The sequence below is a fragment of the Mesoplodon mirus genome, assembly GCF_964341445.2.
Source record: "Mesoplodon mirus genome assembly, chromosome: 14".
In the NCBI taxonomy this organism is placed as follows: domain Eukaryota; kingdom Metazoa; phylum Chordata; class Mammalia; order Artiodactyla; family Ziphiidae; genus Mesoplodon; species Mesoplodon mirus.
This window is the reverse complement of record NC_138990.1, coordinates 39,358,280-39,376,784: the sequence shown is the minus strand read 5'-3', so window position 1 is coordinate 39,376,784 and position 18,505 is coordinate 39,358,280. Positions and strand designations below refer to the sequence as shown.

At 35.8% G+C, this 18,505-nt stretch overlaps 1 protein-coding gene across 1 annotated transcript in view; it reads left to right on the top strand.

Annotated features, from left to right (window-relative positions):
* Positions 1–18,505, top strand: part of WDR35 (WD repeat domain 35) — a 61,437-nt gene that overhangs the window by 20,084 nt on the left and 22,848 nt on the right. The window contains exons 10-16 of the mRNA XM_082643115.1: positions 2,341–2,526; positions 5,739–5,799; positions 11,429–11,573; positions 13,099–13,168; positions 14,200–14,253; positions 16,152–16,261; positions 16,745–16,955. Of these exons, the coding sequence (XP_082499241.1) occupies positions 2,341–2,526; positions 5,739–5,799; positions 11,429–11,573; positions 13,099–13,168; positions 14,200–14,253; positions 16,152–16,261; positions 16,745–16,955 (837 nt within the window). The remainder of the gene's footprint in view (positions 1–2,340; positions 2,527–5,738; positions 5,800–11,428; positions 11,574–13,098; positions 13,169–14,199; positions 14,254–16,151; positions 16,262–16,744; positions 16,956–18,505) is intronic.

The window sequence follows — 18,505 nt, the reverse complement described above, 5'->3', positions numbered from 1 at the left end:
ACAGCCACTGCTAGCTGGCCGGGCAGAGACAGCCTTGGGGAGTAAATAATTCAGCCCATCTCACCACCTGCTGGTGCCTTCTGTTGGCCAAGCCCAACTGGAAAGCAGAAGGCAAGGTAGTCCTGGTAATGGATTTCATAGAAGTCAGCCTCCAGGGCACGGAGCAGGGCAGAGAAGGGCGGAGAATGGATCAGAAGGGGAAGACGAGACTAAGCAGCATAATGACTAATCAATATTTTACCTTAAATTTAACATTTGACCCATAACAAGCTGTGAAGTATGAGACTGAGCTGGTAAACTACTAAGAATAGTTGTTGTGAGAAGACTTATATATCTGATTTTTAAAGGTCAAGCACCTTGGAGAAATGACTGATTCTAGGACTAGGGCAGGGAAAATGCAAGATAAGCCTGGAGCATCTTATAGTGCCAGAAAGTAAGGAAGTGCTCAAAAAACAAAAGGATGGGGTACGCCAAAGGGACAAGGGAGCCAGCCTGAGAGAGCTCGCAGTGGCCAAGGCTGGAACAATTGGAGCAACAAAATAAGTGATGTAACGTTGGATTGTAACCCAAATCATACAATAAATGTCCATGAGTACAAACGGATATCAATAAATTATTTAAATAAACAAATGGGGGAGAAGAAACAAATCTTCCTTACAGAAGTGTTCTAATTTACTAGACACCACCCTGCCAGCAGGTGGAGCAAAGTCCCCTACCTCGTTCCCCCAACTTGAGTGTGGGCTGCGTTTAGTGACTTATTTCCAAAGAGTAGAGTATGGAAAAAAAGGGGGAAAAGAGAAAGTGACTTTCCAGTGGAGAAACCTGGAGAACACCACCTTGTCCAGGCGCTCGAGGTTAGCAGCATCCATGACGTCACATGGCTATCACTACCCCCTGATGTGATGTGATGAGAAGAGGTCTTCACCTGTGGGGTGATCTTCCTAAAAACTGGTAACCCCAGTCTAAGCCTGAGAAAAACATCAGACTAACATGAGTTGAGGCACATTCTACATACTACCTGACCAGGACTCCTCCACACTGTCAAGGTCGTCAAAAACCTGGAAAGACTGAGAAACCATCATAACCCAGAGGAGCCTAAGGAGACATGACGACTAAATATAATAATGTGTTCCAAAGGGGATTCTGGATTAGAAAAAGGATATTAGGGAAAAGCGAATGAAGTCCAAATTGAGTTTGGAGTTCTGTTAATAGTAACGCATCAGTGTTGGTTTCTTAGTTGTGACATTACTGTGTTATTACTGTGGTAATAATGTAAGATGTTAACAACAGAGGAGAATGAGTAAAGGGTATAGGGAACACTGTATTCGTTTTGCAACTTTTGTATAAATCTAAAATTATTTTACAGTTCAAAAGTTTATCTTAGGAAGTCATCACCATATTACTTTGAATAGTAAACACTGGAGACTTCCCTGGTGGTCCAGTGGTTGGGACTCTGTGCTTCCACTGTGGCAGGGCGTGGGTTCGATCCCTGGTTGGGGAACTGGGATCTCATATGCCCCACAGCACGGCCCCTCCCCCCGCAAAAAAGAAGAGTCAACAGTGTTGATAATGTAGACACTGAATATTGATTTATTCAAAATTACGTATAAATTCGTTGGGAGAGGGAAAGCTCTAGGTTCTGTAATCAATCTACATGTGATATGGAAATCAATGCCAAAACAGTTACAGCTAAAATAGTTGTAAATGGCTACCCCAAGGAGGAAATTAGGCAGGGGGGGTCCTGCATTTTATGTTTGTGTTAAATAAGCCATGTAGAATTATTTGACTATGAACTATGTGCATATGTTACTCTGATAAAAACAAATATTTAAAAAACGTGGATGGGAGAAAAAAGGCAAAGCCGCTATTTCTGAATTTTGGCTTCAGGACTCAGAATTGAACTTTGGCAGGGATCTCTCTTGCTGTTGTCCCCCAAGCAGCTGTTATTGACTATTGAAAAATCTGAAATTTTCACCACTGAAGCTTAAATCTTACAAATTAAAATAAGGAAAGTTAAACCAAATTTATTTTTGCAGTACATTTTTTTTAAACTGTCTTTATTACTTTTAGATTTGTTATTTTAGTGAGAAAAGAGATTAAGCTGAATATTCAGTCCTTCTCTCTTCCATTTCTAAAGAATTTAATTTGTGAGCACTGATAAACCACATATCTGCAGTATTTTTAGAGGAAAAATATAAAAATATAATAATATGACATTCCCAATGTTAATTGCTTGCTTTTTCTCTCTCTCTTTCTCCCTCCCTTCCTTCCTTCCTTCCTCTCTCTCTCTCTTCCCTCCCTCCTTCTGTTCCCTCCCTTTCCTTCTTCCTTTTTTCCTAGTGGGGTTATTGCTCAAACACTGTAGTTTATGCTTATACCAGACCTGATCGTCCAGAGTACTGTGTTATATTTTGGGATACAAAAAACAATGAGAAATATGTTAAGTATGTGAAGAGTCTCATTTCTATTACTACTTGTGGAGATTTCTGCATTTTGGCTACAAAAGCTGATGAAAATCATCCTCAGGTAGGTGTTCCTTGATATCTTAAAACTTAGATGGGTTAACTACTTGGCGGAATCGGGCTATAGTTCTCTGTCTTCTCAAGCATGGCCTCTGTACTGGCAGGTACAGCAAAGTATTGGGTCTATTGGCCATGTCTGTCTAGACCTCTGTTTGGAAAGTTATATGACTCCATTGGTTCTGTGTCCCCTGATTCTTTTCTCCAATTAGTTAATCCATTGGCAGTTTATATTGACCAGTACTGAAGCTTTTTGTCTCTGAAATATATTTAAAATGCCACAATTCTTTTCCAATTTAAAATTCCATAAGTAGAAATGAATAACCAGATGTCTAGTACAAATGCTAAAGAAATTATGTAACAATGGCCATTTATAACAATTTGGGTAGCTTTGACATTCAGAAATGTACTTTTATGTGGACTTATATTGCTTTAAAAGACAATGTCTCATAACATACAATAAATAATATAAATAATGCCCTTTAAAAAAGTCTGCTAACCATTTAAATATTTGCAGAAGTATACAAAGTTTTCAAAAAAGGACTACCAATGTCTTTGGCTGTGTTATAACTTATTTTATCCCATTAAAAAGGATAGAATTTTTAGTTTAAGGCAGCCATTTGAACAGCCACATTTGGCTCTGTTCTCTCCTGAAACTGACTGAAACAACAGGAAAGGTATTTTTTAAGAAGCTATAAGCCCATAGGGATCAGAAAGGGAGAGGAGAGAGCAACATAATTCTGGAGTTTAGAGAGTAGGGAGATTAGTGGTAATGACCTTAGCAGACCAAGAAAATGGAACCCTCAGCCATCAGTGGAGAAAGGAAAGAAGCAACGAGTTTACATCACAGAATCCCAGAAGCACAGGACTTGGTGGTGGTACCCAGTAGGAGAAGGAAGTGAACAGAAAAGCGATTTGCAAGTACCAGAGATTATGCAGGCAGGAGAATACTTTGGGAAAAAGAAAAAGGGTCATAGAAAGGAGCAGATTTCTAGGTCCCCTCCCCCTACTGAGCCTGTGGGCAGCTGCCCTTTTAACCATGAGGGAGACTGGTTTACCCTCCAGAGAGGATACGGAGTCCCTGCACTGAAGGGCACCAAACACAGGGAAGGGTGGAGGAGCTCTTGCTGAAAACAGGGCAGTTAAATTAATGTTACCGCAGTCTTCATTTCCCACTTGGTTCCAGAACAGATTTCATGGGATCGGGTAGCATAATGGCATTTGACTTGTCAACCTCAATACTTTGGAGAATTGCTTTCACAATTCTGAGGGAAAATGATTTCCCACCTTGAATTCCGTACCTTAGGCAAACTATTCATTAAATATGAGGGTGGAATAAAGACATTTTTAGATGTACGACATCACCAAAAATTTACCTTCTGAGCTTTCTTAACTTAGGAAGTTACTTTGGGATATGGTTTACCAAAACGAAGAATAAACTAAGAAAGAGGAAGAAACAAGGTAACCTGACAACAGTGGTGTGGAGTGGTACCAGCTGGCAGTTGTGCACATGCCTAGGGAGTGAGTCATCACATGAGAGCAGCCCAGGTGGCTCCAAAAGAAATTCAAGATGAAATTAGTAGAATAGTTAATGTGGTTGACCTCCTGAGGGGAGACATAGATAACTGGGGACTTGAGTTAGTAATAAACACAGAGAAAACCAAGCAAAGAGAAAAAAATAAAGGCAATTATCCACGCCAGGGAAAGCTTTAAAACCTGCTTGAGGGCTTCCCTGCTGGCGCAGTGGTTGAGAGTCTGCCTGCCGATGCAGGGGACACGGGTTCGTGCCCCGGTCCGGGAAGATCCCACATGCCGGGGAGCGGCTGGGCCCGTGAGCCATGGCCGCTGAGCCTTCACGTCCGGAGCCTGTGCTCCGCAACGGGAGAGGCCACAACAGTGAGAGGCCCGCGTATTGCAAAAAAAAAAAAAAAAAAAAAAAATGCTTGAAAGGAAAATAAATCATGTTATACTTGCCTCAGCTGTGAATAGCATTTAGCGTCAAAATGATGTATTCACTAGATTTTTTGAAAAATTAAAATTGTTTAAAAATTCAACTATAATAACATTTTAAAACTTAAATTCTGATTTAACAAGACTGTAGTGGAAAGATGGAGTGATGGGAGTGTGCTCCTGTGTAATGGGAGGCTGGGGAGGAGGGTGAAAGTAATGGTTACATGATGTCCTGAACTGAAACAAAACAGAACAAGAAGTAGCACTGTAAACATGTTACTCACATTTGTGGAGGTAAATAGCAAAAGAAAGAATTACAGGAGCTGAAAGTAATTAGGAAGCAAGAAATGGGAAGTTGGGGGACTTCTATGTTTAGTAAGATGTCTCATTTAAGCTATAAGCATGTGAATAATAAGTATGTAAAACACTTGTATTTTGTGGCAGTAAATAAGCTTGTTTTAAGTAGTGGAAGAGTAAATTATGATATTTTACTGTAATTTTTATCATTTAGTTTACGTCTATGAAATTAAACAAGCTTTACTTGAGATATTGAGAAAAGAAATCATTTAAATAGTACATTGAGAATTGGTTTATTTGAAATTATTATTCTAATCAGGAAAACATCTATGTAAAATATTATTCTTAGTACTAGATATAGAGAAGGTGACTAACAGCAAAAAAATGAAATTATCATTAGAATGATCTGATGTAAAGTGTGCATTATGTTCGATTATTTTTCCTAATATTAATCATTGATAATTGTGTATGTGGTAACCACTGGGCATTTTAAGTTATTTTCATTGGGTTGGGTTATGTTTTTTTCTGAATTAACTGAATTTTTCTGAATTTCTCATGTCATTTATATATTGCTTCAAAGGAGGAGAACAAGATGGAAACATTTGGTGCAACGGTAACAAATTGTTAGCCCTTACATAGCTGGTTATAGGATAAAAGTGTTTTTTGAGGTTATAGCTGACCAGGAATTTTAGAAGTATAAAAATGAAAAGTAGCCAGTGTACTTGTGTTTCTTAAATGGTCTCTTAAAAACCAGTGTTCCACTATATTGAGAAATCAGCCTTAGTTTAATTTTAGTTCGTATTTCTTTACTTTTGTGCTGTAGATTATCTTTGCTGTTCTTTGTATTTAATTTTGTCAATTCTTTCCATGTTAGTGATACTTGAAAGAGAGATAAGCATGGTATATTAAGCATTATTTCTTTTACAGGACATAAGCAGGAGTTTTGATACTTTCTGTTTTATTTGTTCACAGTTTGTGCTCGTTCTTTGTAATTCTATTGGCACACCTCTGGATCCCAAATACGTTGATCTTGGTAAGGAAATGTTAATATTTACTCCCTCTTTAATCAAGTCTTATTTGTAAACTAATTTTAAAATGTAACAATGGTATTATTAATTAGAACGGTATTCTCTAAAACAAGGATGAACATACTTCCTGGTTTGCCAGGTTCAGGTTCAGTACCAGTCTATGCCTGTTGTCATGGTAAAATTATTAATAATGCCCCATTTCACTCTCAGAAGGATCCTGCTTAATACAATAACTTTTAAGTTCACTCTGTCTAAAATTCACAATAATCTCACGACTGCTATACTGCCATCATTTGCTTTAAATGGGAAATATAATTGTATGAGAATTGGTATCCAGTGTAATGATTAGTATGTAATATACTGAAGATTATAGAAAGGATTCTGCCATGAAACCACTTTTATTATTAATAAACTGCCAAGTACCTCTCTTCCATAAAAAACACTTTAGCTGCTTGTTAAAGTGAGTTTGCCCTGTCCAGATTTTTCTGATGAAATTAGTTTATTAATAGGGACAACTTAAAAAAATTCCTGACCTTTTTGTTTTCGGAAGACATTTGTTTCTTTAGATTTACCCTTCCCTCTATCCAATAGCTATGAAACTAACCATAAAAAATTCCAAATCTTATTCTTAGTATTTTGTCAAAAATTGTTACCAAATATTTTGTTGCCAATTTCACTATAACTTCCAAAATAATGATTTTCTTTTAAAGTGTATATTAGTTTATTGGATATGGTGTTAAAAAAATAGTAGGTCTCAAAAATTGAAAACCCATTGAATTATTTTCTGAATCTGAGGACTAGTCTTTTTTGTTTTTAGATTTCACATTCAGCCTTAACAATTAAATGTTAAAGTGTGCCTTCTAAGTATTTTGCTAAGGTCTTTGGGTGATACAAGCAAACGTGAAGAATACTTACTGGCCTCAAAGATTTTATACTCTATGTTTAGGGTCTTGGTAACTCACTTTTAAACATTGAAACTTTTCAACTTCTTGTCTTATGTTCAGTGTTAGGTATGTTTATATGTTTCTCTCTATATATTTATATATGTACATAAATGTTAGTGTTCTTTGTTAATGTTAATATTCCTTAGCTTAAAATTATTATACTTATCACATGAATATCTTCTATTTATTAGAAATATAATAGTGTTAAATCTAAGGGATGAATTCTGTCAGTCTTCAGATTATATGCTTTTTCTTTTAATATCAAAAATATTAACATAATATCATAATGATGATAGGGTTAACCTCAAAGTAATTTTAATCACATGCAGTCTATGTTTTAATAAAGCCAGATGTAAATCCGTTACCTTCATAAAATGGCAAATGCTGGAGGGCATGATTATTTGTATTTTTGAGTCTTGAAACTTTTTTTTTGCTGTCTCACTGGCTGAAATTTTAACAAACAGTTCTTTCACTGGTCTGCAGTAAACTCAGCCAAAAATTCAACATTTTTGCTTTACACATATCCTGTGAAATTCCTTTTTTAAGTTTCTATGCCAAATTTTCATGAGGACTGGAGGCTAAAGCAAAAAAAGTATATAACTGATATTGTTCTAGGAAATGTGATTTGTCGTCTGCTCTTCCTGAAAATCTCTAGAGAAACTTTTAAAAAGAACATTATGTATTATTACAGAAGTTTAGTTTGTGAGGCTCTGTTGTACTGTACATGTAAGAGTTAGGTACCATTTTTGGGGCCTCTTCCTTTGAGCCCTCAGTATACCATTGGTGTGCTTCTATCCAGAGTACTTACTCTGCACTGTGATTATTGATTTTCTTATCTACCTTCCCTCCAAGATTTTGAGCTTCTTAAGGATCTAACTGTGTTTATTCATTTCTGTATCCCCACTGCCTAACGCTGTGCTTGCCCCATAACAAATGTTTATTGAATGTATGAGAATATTTAAAATAAAATCTATTTATTTAGCAAACCGTCAATAGTATACACTGTTTCAGGTACTGTACTAGGTACTGGTAGTGATAAGAAGTTAACTCTGACACTTCCTGTGGAATGTCTAAACAGATAATTCACATATAGTCGGTCTGTTGAACAACGACAGTTGCTCCCCTGCTGTGTGCTAGGTTTCGTGCTACGTGCTAGATAAGTAGATATCGTGCATAAGGATGTCAGGGACATGTTTTCTACTCAGAGAAGGTTTCATTTGAGCCGAGTTCTGAAGGCTAAGTATTTCATCAGGTAACATTTTAAGGAGAGGAAACAGCATTTGCAGAGGAATGAAGGCAGGAAAAGTGCCTGAAAAGTACCAGGTGCCTGTGCTGCAGCCATTTTGTGGGGAGCACGTAGGAGCTTTCTAATGGCGGCCGGTAGCATTTGCACTAAGTCTTCTATATAGGCCAGAGAGAGGCGATTTGATGAAAACAGTTCAGGGCAATTTCAGTTTACCAGCTCTTTAAAGGGCTGAGAAATAAGTAGGAAAGTGTGGGAACATTACAGATGTAGACATTTATTTCAGGCCTCAGCATTAAAATATTACAAGCAGGTTTCACTTATATGTGAATTCCTAGATTGTCCTAAATTATTTTACATCCTTGCTTAGCTAGTAACTATTACCTATTAGTGTTACAATTTTCAGTTAATGGAAACATAATTACTTTCTTTACAATTTTTTCCCAATGATCTTTCTAGATATTTCAAATTTTTTCTTTCTGGATACTGGATAGTTGAGAAGGATATGGACTGCTTTTTTCCTGGTTATGTTTTTTTCCTAAAATATCCAGTCTGTTAAAATTTGGTCTTCTAACTTTTCCCTAGAGGCTTAGTTCTAGCAAACTAAGAACTAAACCACCTGGATGGGATAGATAATAAATAATGATCTAGCATAATTTATGTAGATAGGATTATCTACCCATATGAATTTGCCAAAATTACTGCCGTGCTGATTCAAAAGAACATGTTTCATATATATTGTATTTGTTTTTTGTATTGACTAGTGAATTTATATATCGTTTTATTATAAAAAGCAAAAAATAATAGCAACCACACCTAACAGTTATTAACCCTTAATGAGGAGCAGTCTGCCATAGTGGTTAAGAGCACAGATTCTAGAACCAGATTGACTGTGTTTGTGTCCCAGCTTCTACCGCTTTCTCGCTGTGCAACTTCAGTGAGTTATTTAACCATTCCATCCTTCAGTTTCTTCATCTGCTAAATGGGGGTAATAATAGTTCCTGCCTTATAGGGTAGGTGTGAGTTATGTATGTAATACATTAATTATATATTAATATAATTATGTATCATAACTGTATAATTATATAAAAATGCCTGACATATAATTTAAAAAATTCAATAAATATTGGCATTTAAAATTATTATTATTAAGCATTTATTCTATGCCAGGCACTGTACTACGGTTTATATTTGTTATCTCTCTTAATCCTTAAAGTAGCTCTATAAGGTTGGTGGTATTATTATTATCTTCAATTTACAGTTAGCAAACAGAGGTTCAGAGAGAATAAGTAATTCATCTAAGGCCACAGAGTTAGCAAGTGCCTGTGATATAAATCCAAGAAGTCTGACTTGCTATGAACCACTCACTTTTTAATTTTGAATTAATTAGGCTGATAATAAACTTGTGATTATTTAGGATGTATCAAAAAAAAGGAAACATGAGTATAATTTATAATTGTAGCTAAACATTGGTTAGAAATATGCTTTTATATGCTTAGGAAAAACTATTTTATTAGAAAGCAGTTAAGGTTTGTGAACTTCACATCACACTAAAGGCATAATAGTTACCAGCGTCAGAGTACCTATGGTAGAATTTACTGAATATTTAGCAAATGTCTTATGATTTAGTGCAGATGGGATCAGCAAAAGCTCAGCAAAGCCTAGGCCTGGCCTGTTCATTCGTCCCACTCAGGGCTCCCCCTGAATCGGGCTCTGCCACCATTCTCAGGACTGCCTTCCAACCAGCTGTTCCCTACAGGAAGGCTTCTCACTCCCTCTAGAGTTTGGTAGTGGTACACATTTTGAATAGAGAAATCTTGACAACTGTAATTAAAAAAAACTTTTTAATATGGTTCAACTCTACTGAGTTATTTATTTAGCATATAAAAATTCTTGCGTTTGAATCTCGACTTGTTAATCTGTTCAGTTAACACTACACCATCAATCTAGTTTCTAATTCTTTGTTTAGTTCCTAAGTCTCTTACTGCCCTAAATGTCCTTTATTTGGACTGTGGCAAGAACTCCATAAATGGTAGCTGTTATTAACACTGTTCCTTTATTCTGACTGTATTAATGATTACTTTGTACAGTAGTTTTGAATAGAACAATATGTTTTGTACCACTTTAATTGTGAATTTAGAAATTAGCTACTAAAATGATCTTTTATGAAAGAGTTTTTTGTTTTTCTATATTTTTGTGAATGTGTGTGTTTAATTTTATATTGTTTATTTTGTTTGTGACCTTGGGCAAGTTATTTTACATCTTTAATCCTCTGTTTCTTTATCTGTAAGATGGATTTGATGAGACTACTTCATCAAAGGGTACACAGTAGGAATTTAATTAAATATTCTCTAAGGAATGGAACAGATGAAAAAAATATTTAAGAGACTATATTCCTAAATTAGAAGGAACTTTGGATAATTTAATTTTCTAAATTAATGAGGAAATATAAGACATACGAGATCAGAGGGAAGGATAAAGGCCTGAACCAAGCAGTAATGGTAGTGGGGATGGGAGGAAGGAGTGGGATTTTATTTATGCATTTGGACATTTGGGCTGTTTCTATTTTTTTGACTCTTATGAATGCTGTTATGAATATTTGTGTATGAGTTTTTGTGTAGACATATGTTTTCATTTCTCTTGGGTCTATACCTAGGAGTGGAATTGCTAGGGCATGTGGTAATTCTATTGATATATTTAACATTTTGAAGAACTACCAAGCTGTTTTTCAAAGTGGATGCACCACTTTACATTCCTACCATTTCTCCACATTTTTGCAAATACTCATTATTGTCTGACTTCTTGATTCTAGCCATGCTAGTAGGTGTGAAGTGTTATCTCATTGTGATTTTGGTTTGCATTTGCCTGGTGGCTAATAATGTTGAGCATCTTTTCATTTGCTTAGTAGCCATTTGTATATCTTCATTGGAAAAATGTCTGCTCAGATGCTTTGCCCAACTTTAAATTGGGCTATTTGAATTTTTATTATTGAGTTACAAGAGTTCTTTATACATTCTAGATGTAATTCCCTATCATGTATATGCTTTTCAAATATTTTCTTCCATTTGTGGATTGTTTTTTCACTTTTTTGCTGGTGTCCTTTGAAGCACAAATGTTTTGAATTTTGATGAAGTCCAGTTTATCTACTTTTTCTCTTCTTGCTTGTGGTTTTCGTGTCATATTTAAGAAATCATTGCCTAATCCAATGTCACATAGATTTACACATAAGTTTTCTTCTAAGAGTTCTATACTTATGTCTGATTCATTTTGAGTTGATATTTCTGGATGGTCCTACAAACTTTTGACTCTTCTGAGTTCTCAGACTGTTTTTAGGGTATATTGTCTATAAGATGCGAGATTGGACTCAGTGATCACTGAAGTCTTTTGCAGCACATTTTATGGTTCTGTCTAATTGTAACCTAATTGCCTTAATGTTCTTTTTAATAGTACCATTGTTTGTTACAATGACCAAAACCCATGTGATAGCAGCTTCAAAAGAAGCATTTTATACCTGGCAGTATCGTGTGGCAAAGAAGCTCACAGCATTGGAAATTAATCAGATCACCCGGTCTCGAAAAGAAGGGAGAGAAAGGTATATCTTTTGATGAACATTTTTTAGTAGCTCAACCATATCACATTTAAATCGGACATAGCTATTTACAAATTGTCATGCTTGAGAACTGTAAATTGTTGATGATGTTGATAGGAGCCAACATTGATGGAGTACTTCTTGTGTGCCAGACACTGGGAAGTCTAGTCAGCACTTGTATTATTCCTGTTTCACAGAGAGGAAACTGAGACACACAGCATAAATTATTTGCCAGAGGTTCCCAGCTGATAAGAGGAGATGGGACACAATGCCAGGTTTATCTGGCTCTGAGACACTTTACTCAGATTGGCCTTTCTTGTAGTACCCTATTTGTTTTAAGAAAGGGATTTGGGTCAAATTATCTCTTGAGAGACCTCCTATTCTAACCTTTGACTTTTATTTTGTGATAACTAAGTAGAAATATTGACTGTATGTACTTAATAAAAATGTATTAGAAAGCAGAAACATGGTACCTCTAAATTAGTATACCTTTCTGTATTTAATACATTTCTTTAAAATTTATTTAACATTTGATCTCCTTATTATATTGGTGAAAGTACAAATATGGCTTCAATTTAACAATGATAAAATTCATGATATTTTAAAGATGGAAAATGGCTTAATTTTCCTGTGATTATATTACAGCTGCGATGTCTTGAACTCCTTTTATGTATCAGGCTCTGTGCACATGTGCTTTACAAGCATCATTTTATTTATGCCTCTCAAAAATCCTGCAAAGAGGGAATTGTTAGCCTTCTTTTACAGATGAAGAAATTGAGGCTCAGAGAAGTTAAATAACTTGCCCAGGGCCTCATAGCTACTCAGTGATGTGTCTTCTCTGTTCACCTCCATTCATTTTAATGTTGTCTTCAGCAGACATTATAGAGCACCTGACAAGGTGTGGCAGGCACTGGAGATGTAGTCTTTGCCTCTAGGAAAATCACCGTCTAGTGGGAGAGACAAGGAAACTAGCAGCAATACTGTGGTGTGAATAAGTGTTACAGTAAAGGTATCCGAGAGATGGTACACCAGAAGTGGTGCATCTTCATAACACAGTAGGCATAGGGGAGGGTTCTTTACTTCAGAAGAAGAATTGCATTAATTAGGGCTTCCCAAATACACTTAAGTTTTACCTTTATTAAGCATATCGTTAGAAGGGAAATTATGGAGAAACAACAGAGAAACTTGGTGCTTTAGAAGCTGTTCCTGACTGATGTTCATTGGGAGAGTAAGGGAAGATATCTCTTGGGGCTTTTACCGAAATTCACTGGAAATGTATGATTCAGTGTCCAAATATATTTTTGGCATAGCTCTCAGGAACACGGCACTTGCATAACTAGTAAACACATGGTAGGTAGTTTCTGCCTTTGTAAGATTGAGCTGTGTCAAGAACTCTTTAAAATAATCAGGACAGTAATATTAAATAACAGTATTCATCAGTGTCATCCAATCCTTTAATTGTTCTAGAGATGATGAAATAGTATAAACCTTACTTATACTATCATTGAAATTAAGATTTTTTTTTCAGAATTTATCATGTTGATGATACTCCTTCTGGATCAGTGGATGGTGTGCTTGATTATAGTAAAGCCATTCAAGTAGGTGATTTTATTATTGCCAGCAAATGTTAATATCCATAGGTTTGGAAATACTGTAATTTTATTTTGAGACCTGAAAAAAATTTGTTTCCAACGAATAGCCTTTTATTCTAGTAATTCTTTTAAAAATTTCTATTCTAATTCAAATTCTTCTAGATCTGTTTTTTCTTCCTTCGATTTTGAAAAAAAGTTTATGTTGACATGATCATAGACCCACAGGAAGTTGCAAAAATAGCACATAGAACCTCTTTACCCAGCTTCCCTCAGTGGTGACATCTTACATAACTATAGTGTAATATCAAAATCAGGGAATTGACATTAGTAATGATGCTGTGAACTAGACTACGACCCACTTCCTATTCAGTTTTCACTAGTTTTTACATGTAGTTTTATGTAACTTCATCACCATAAAGGAATTGCCTCGTGCTACTTCTTCATTTTCACACCCACTCTCCACCCCCATCCTTGTCCTCTGGCAATCACTCATCTGTTTCCACCTCTATAGTTTTGTCACTCTGAGAATGTTTTACAAACGGAACCGTATAGCATGTAATAGCATGTCATCTTTTGAGACTGGCTTTAAAAAATAATCCAGGTTGTAGCAGTGCCATGCCATTTGCCCCCTTCTTTATTTTGGCACGCGCTGGTCCTTTTGCTGAATGTTCATCTTTTACAGCTAAGATCAAGTTTTTGTCTCTCTTCCCATTTTGGTATAAGTTTATGCTCTTCCCTCTGTGCACTTATAACTCCTGTGCGTTACCTCTACTGTGATCATACTGTACTGTCATTAGGTGTTGGTTCCACTGTCTTTCCCAGTAGACTTCTGAGTAATCCCCGAGGGCGAAGATTTTATCCGAGTATCTCCAGTGCTTAGTTCAATGTCTGGCATATAGTAGGTGCTCAGTAAGTAAATGTTGGTTAAGTTAATAAATATATAGTTACAGTATTCTTCTCAGTGAATTGTATACTACCTTGTACCAGATTAGCCAGTCAATAAATATTTGTCAAAGAGTAATGCTGATTTATTTTAGGGCACAAGGGATCCAATTTGTGCCATAACTGCATCTGATAAGACATTGATTGTGGTAAGTTGTTAAAAGAAAAACTTATTCTATGAATAATAATCGTTTAACTTGTTAAAAATAGAATAAAGCAACATGTTTTGGATTTGAATATCATCTTGCGGGCACCTCAAGTTTTACTAGGTCCAACAAAAGAAATAAGAACGTTTTAGAGATTGCCTCACAAATTGTTAATCATTTGCCAAAAATAACTTTGTGAAAACGGTAGAATCGTGGCCAGCTGGGGAGAGTTTGAGTCTGGGTTGCATGAGCCCTATAAAGGCTGGCAGATGTGGAGCAGATGGATGGTGGTAGTAGGTCTTGGAAAGTTTCCTCCTCTGTGTGGCCTGCTTTTTCATACTGGAGAAAGTGCTTGGGTTCAGCTGCTTCCACAAGAATGAGAATGAAGAGGTAGTGTGCTTGGTAGCCAGTAAAATAAAGAAGGCTGTGGCAAATTTTTGCTGAATTTTTCAAATAAAATCAATGTATCAATGTTGTTGTGCCTTTTCTTGAGCTCTGACATTTGAAAATATTAATTTTAGAAGTAAATGTCTAATATAGTAATGCTGGTAGAGTCATTAAATTCGAATTATGTAAATAGATCCTTGCGTGTGTATATTTCCAGTTCTAGTTACGTTCTTTAGACATTAGCTAAGTTTATGGGGGAAAAAGCTTAAGAACATAGTATTCCTTTTTCCTCACCAAATAAATTTGGTGTATATGTTTTAAGGCAGTTTGTCTTACAGTCAGGTCAGGTTTTCTTTTTAGATTCTTTGCTATACGGCAGGTTTTTGGTTGTGTTAGTTGTGTTTCTGACATTTACAGGAAAAGTAAAAAAACATGCAAGTCAGATCAGTCACAAAAATTGACTTACTTCCTAAATGAGAGTCTATCTATAAGAAACACTCAAATAGTTTTAATACCGGCCAAAAATTTTAATGGAAAATGTATCTTCTGTGTTTAAAACTTTCCACTGTTGAAATATAAACAGCTTTTAGAACCTTGCCTTTTTCAAACTTTTAAAGCCACAGGACCCACTTTTTCAAAAACAAAATCTTATTGTGTACTTCAATAGAATCTTTTAAAGCCAATACCTCCTTTTTGTACATTAAAAAATATCCGCCCTCCTCACCACTCTCTTGCCTTCCCCAGCCTTTCTGATAGGCCTCTCTGGGGAAGCATGCTGGGAGGGCAGAGCTGCTCCCATTAGGAAGGGGAAAGGGAATGATGGGCTGAGTGCCGCCTTCTGCTTTTTTCCCCATGGCTATGGCCGGAGGCACAGCAGGGTTTGAAAATCACAGCTCTCTCCTGTCTGTTGCTCTAACTGTTGATCCGTCAGCCTTAAGGCTTGCACAGAGTTGCATAGAAACTTATGTTCTGTTTTATTTTTAAGCACATTTAAACTAATACTCATTGTATCACTGCTTTCTGATCATCTCCCTCTGCCACAAACTGGTATCACATAGATGGCTACAGGATAAAAACATAGACTTTCAGTAACAGCTGTTTCCTATGGTGATCTTATATTGATTTTTCACATATATGAAATTTAGTTCAATAAGTGCTTTATATTTTAGCCTTTAATGTACCCCGAATGTTAACCTAGACAACTGTAAATAACCCTAGATACATCTTCCTTGTGATGGAAGACTTTGTGTATTATTAAAGAATAGCTTTCTGACTTCTTTCTTGAATATTACATGAAAAAAAAATTAGATCACCTTCAGCCACTTTAAAAAGGTTTTAATTAAATTATGAGGTAAATTTGTACTCAGAACACGATCAGGATCAGAACTGAGAATTCACTATGACACCATCACTTTGGTTTTGAAACAAATGTATGAACATATAGAGAGACCTGTAGTTGTAATTTAATATTATTATGGTAAATGTGCTTTAGTAATCAGAAATATTTTCTGTAGAGTCGTGAATCTGGCACCATTCAGAGATATAGTCTTCCTAATGTTGGTTTGATTCAAAAATACTCCCTTAATTGTCGAGCCTACCAGTTATCCTTGAATTGCAACTCCAGGTAAGTCTGAAAACTTTCCTCACGTACATATTAGACTTAGAAGTCATCCACTGGGATTGTTGTATTTATGTAATAAATGCAAAGACTTGTGTTTGTTTTAAACTTGTCTTACAGTTCAGTGTGGTTTTACTATAGTATTTTTGTATTTAAATATTATATTTACTATACTGTGTCTAGATGGCTTTCTCTCATTGGGCAAAATATAGAAACTCTAGTGTAATTAAAAAAAAATTATTTGCATACCAGTTGCTTTAATCCCTTTGGATACTTTTTTTCACAAGGAAGCAAAATGGAAAGCAGCCATGTCTTCTATCGAATTTATAAATGTTAGTTTAAAGCCAGTTATTTATTTAAAGCCATTTCTACCTTATTCCCGGGTTCTGATGAACTTATTTTGAAGAATGGTGATAAGTAATTATATTCATGAACGCAGATAGTACTTTTACAATTTTTTTTCCCCTTCTCCAATTTCATTATTTGTAGTCGTCTTGCTATCATAGACATCTCAGGAGTTCTGACCTTCTTTGACTTGGATGCTCGGGTAACAGACAGCACAGGACAGCAAGTTATTGGCGAGTTGTTAAAATTGGAGCGAAAAGATGTCTGGGATATGAAGTGGGCCAAAGATAATCCTGATTTGTTTGCAATGATGGAGAAGACAAGAATGTATGTTTTCAGAAACTTGGATCCTGAGGTAAAAACAAGAAATGAGCATTAACAGTACATAAATAATGAGCCAAATATCAAAACCTGGACATTTCCCCTTTGTTTCTTCAAGAAGTTTGTTGGTGTTGGCTGCATGAATTCTGAAAATAAATAGAAACATTTCTGTGGAATTTAAAAATATTGGTCTTAAGTGGGATTAATATTTATCCTTTAAATATTCTCCACCTTCACTGAAAGGCACTTCCTAAGCATTTATCTATTCTTTTTAAAAGATGGAACCATGCTCACTAACTATATAGTCTTTATTTCTTTCCTTGTCAAAGTTTAAGACAAATAAAGTAGTCTTATTTACCAAAATTGCTTAAAACAACCAGCCAAAAAAAATGTGGTTTTGGAATTGCCTTGCCCTTTCATTCTCTTTTGCCTGTTCTGTGCTTATTCTGTGCTTACCTTTGTCTTATGTATATTTACATGAACTTTATCACCTAGTAATCCATGTTCTTTCTCATCCTGATAATCTTATGAACAGGCAAATGTGGACTGTGATTAATAATCTGCTCTCTCTGGGGTGTCAGAAAGCTGCTTTCTCACTGATTTTAAAGTTATATTTTTATTTTCTACTTGTGGCTCACATCAGCTAATTTTTAGGCTCAGAATTTTCCTGTCAGTCTGCTGTGTATCAACTGTTAGCTGTTGTGTTTGGGAATTCAAAATAATTTGAGTGGTAGCCTAATCAAAACATCATTAAGAAGCTAAATCTTTTGAACAATTTTTGAATTATCAGTGGATTTTCAATTTGGAATTTTCAAGACTCCTGTTATACTCCACTAGTGGAAAAAATAAGAGATGACTTGATAAATGCTTTATGTCATTAATTGATGTTTGTTTGGACCTGTAGTTTGCTTCTTGGGAAGAAATTACATGCTGGGTCCCCTGAGCTACTGAAGATCTTCTGTAATTATTTAGTGGTAAACTAAACATCTTTAATATCCCAAATTATTTTTACATTTCCCCGTTTGAGCCCTACTCAGGATCTTTGGGTTGGTCAATGACCTGATGTAAATTGTTCTCAAAGGCTTTGTTAAAGCTTTTAGGAGTCTTAAGGATCTCTGTAGTTTTCAGGCCCTGAGTAATGGCTCAAAGGAAGGGCATTCAGGGCTGCTGCATTTGACTTATATAAGCATGGACTTCTTTCAAGGGTTCAAAGAAAATTTGACCCTTGGTACAAAACAAGTGTGGAAATTTGACAGGTAACCATGGGATAAACTTGAGGATGGAAGTAAAATACTTTTTGAGCGTTAGGGTCCATTTTCCATCCTTGGCCCTACTTGTATTAATTCCAAAATCATATGCCTGGAGAAGTGAGAGGATTATGCCTGGCTGTTCATAATGTGTGTGTAGCACACAGGGTCAGTCTAGCACCAAGGGAAATCTTTGCCTGGTGGAAAGTGTTTCTTTCTTAAGTAGTTTTAAAAGAACAACCTTTTATTTATTTATTTTTGGAGTTTGTTGTCTGGCTTGGCAAGTACTTCAATTTCTATTAGATTTAGAGGTAGGTGAATTTCTTATAACATTACC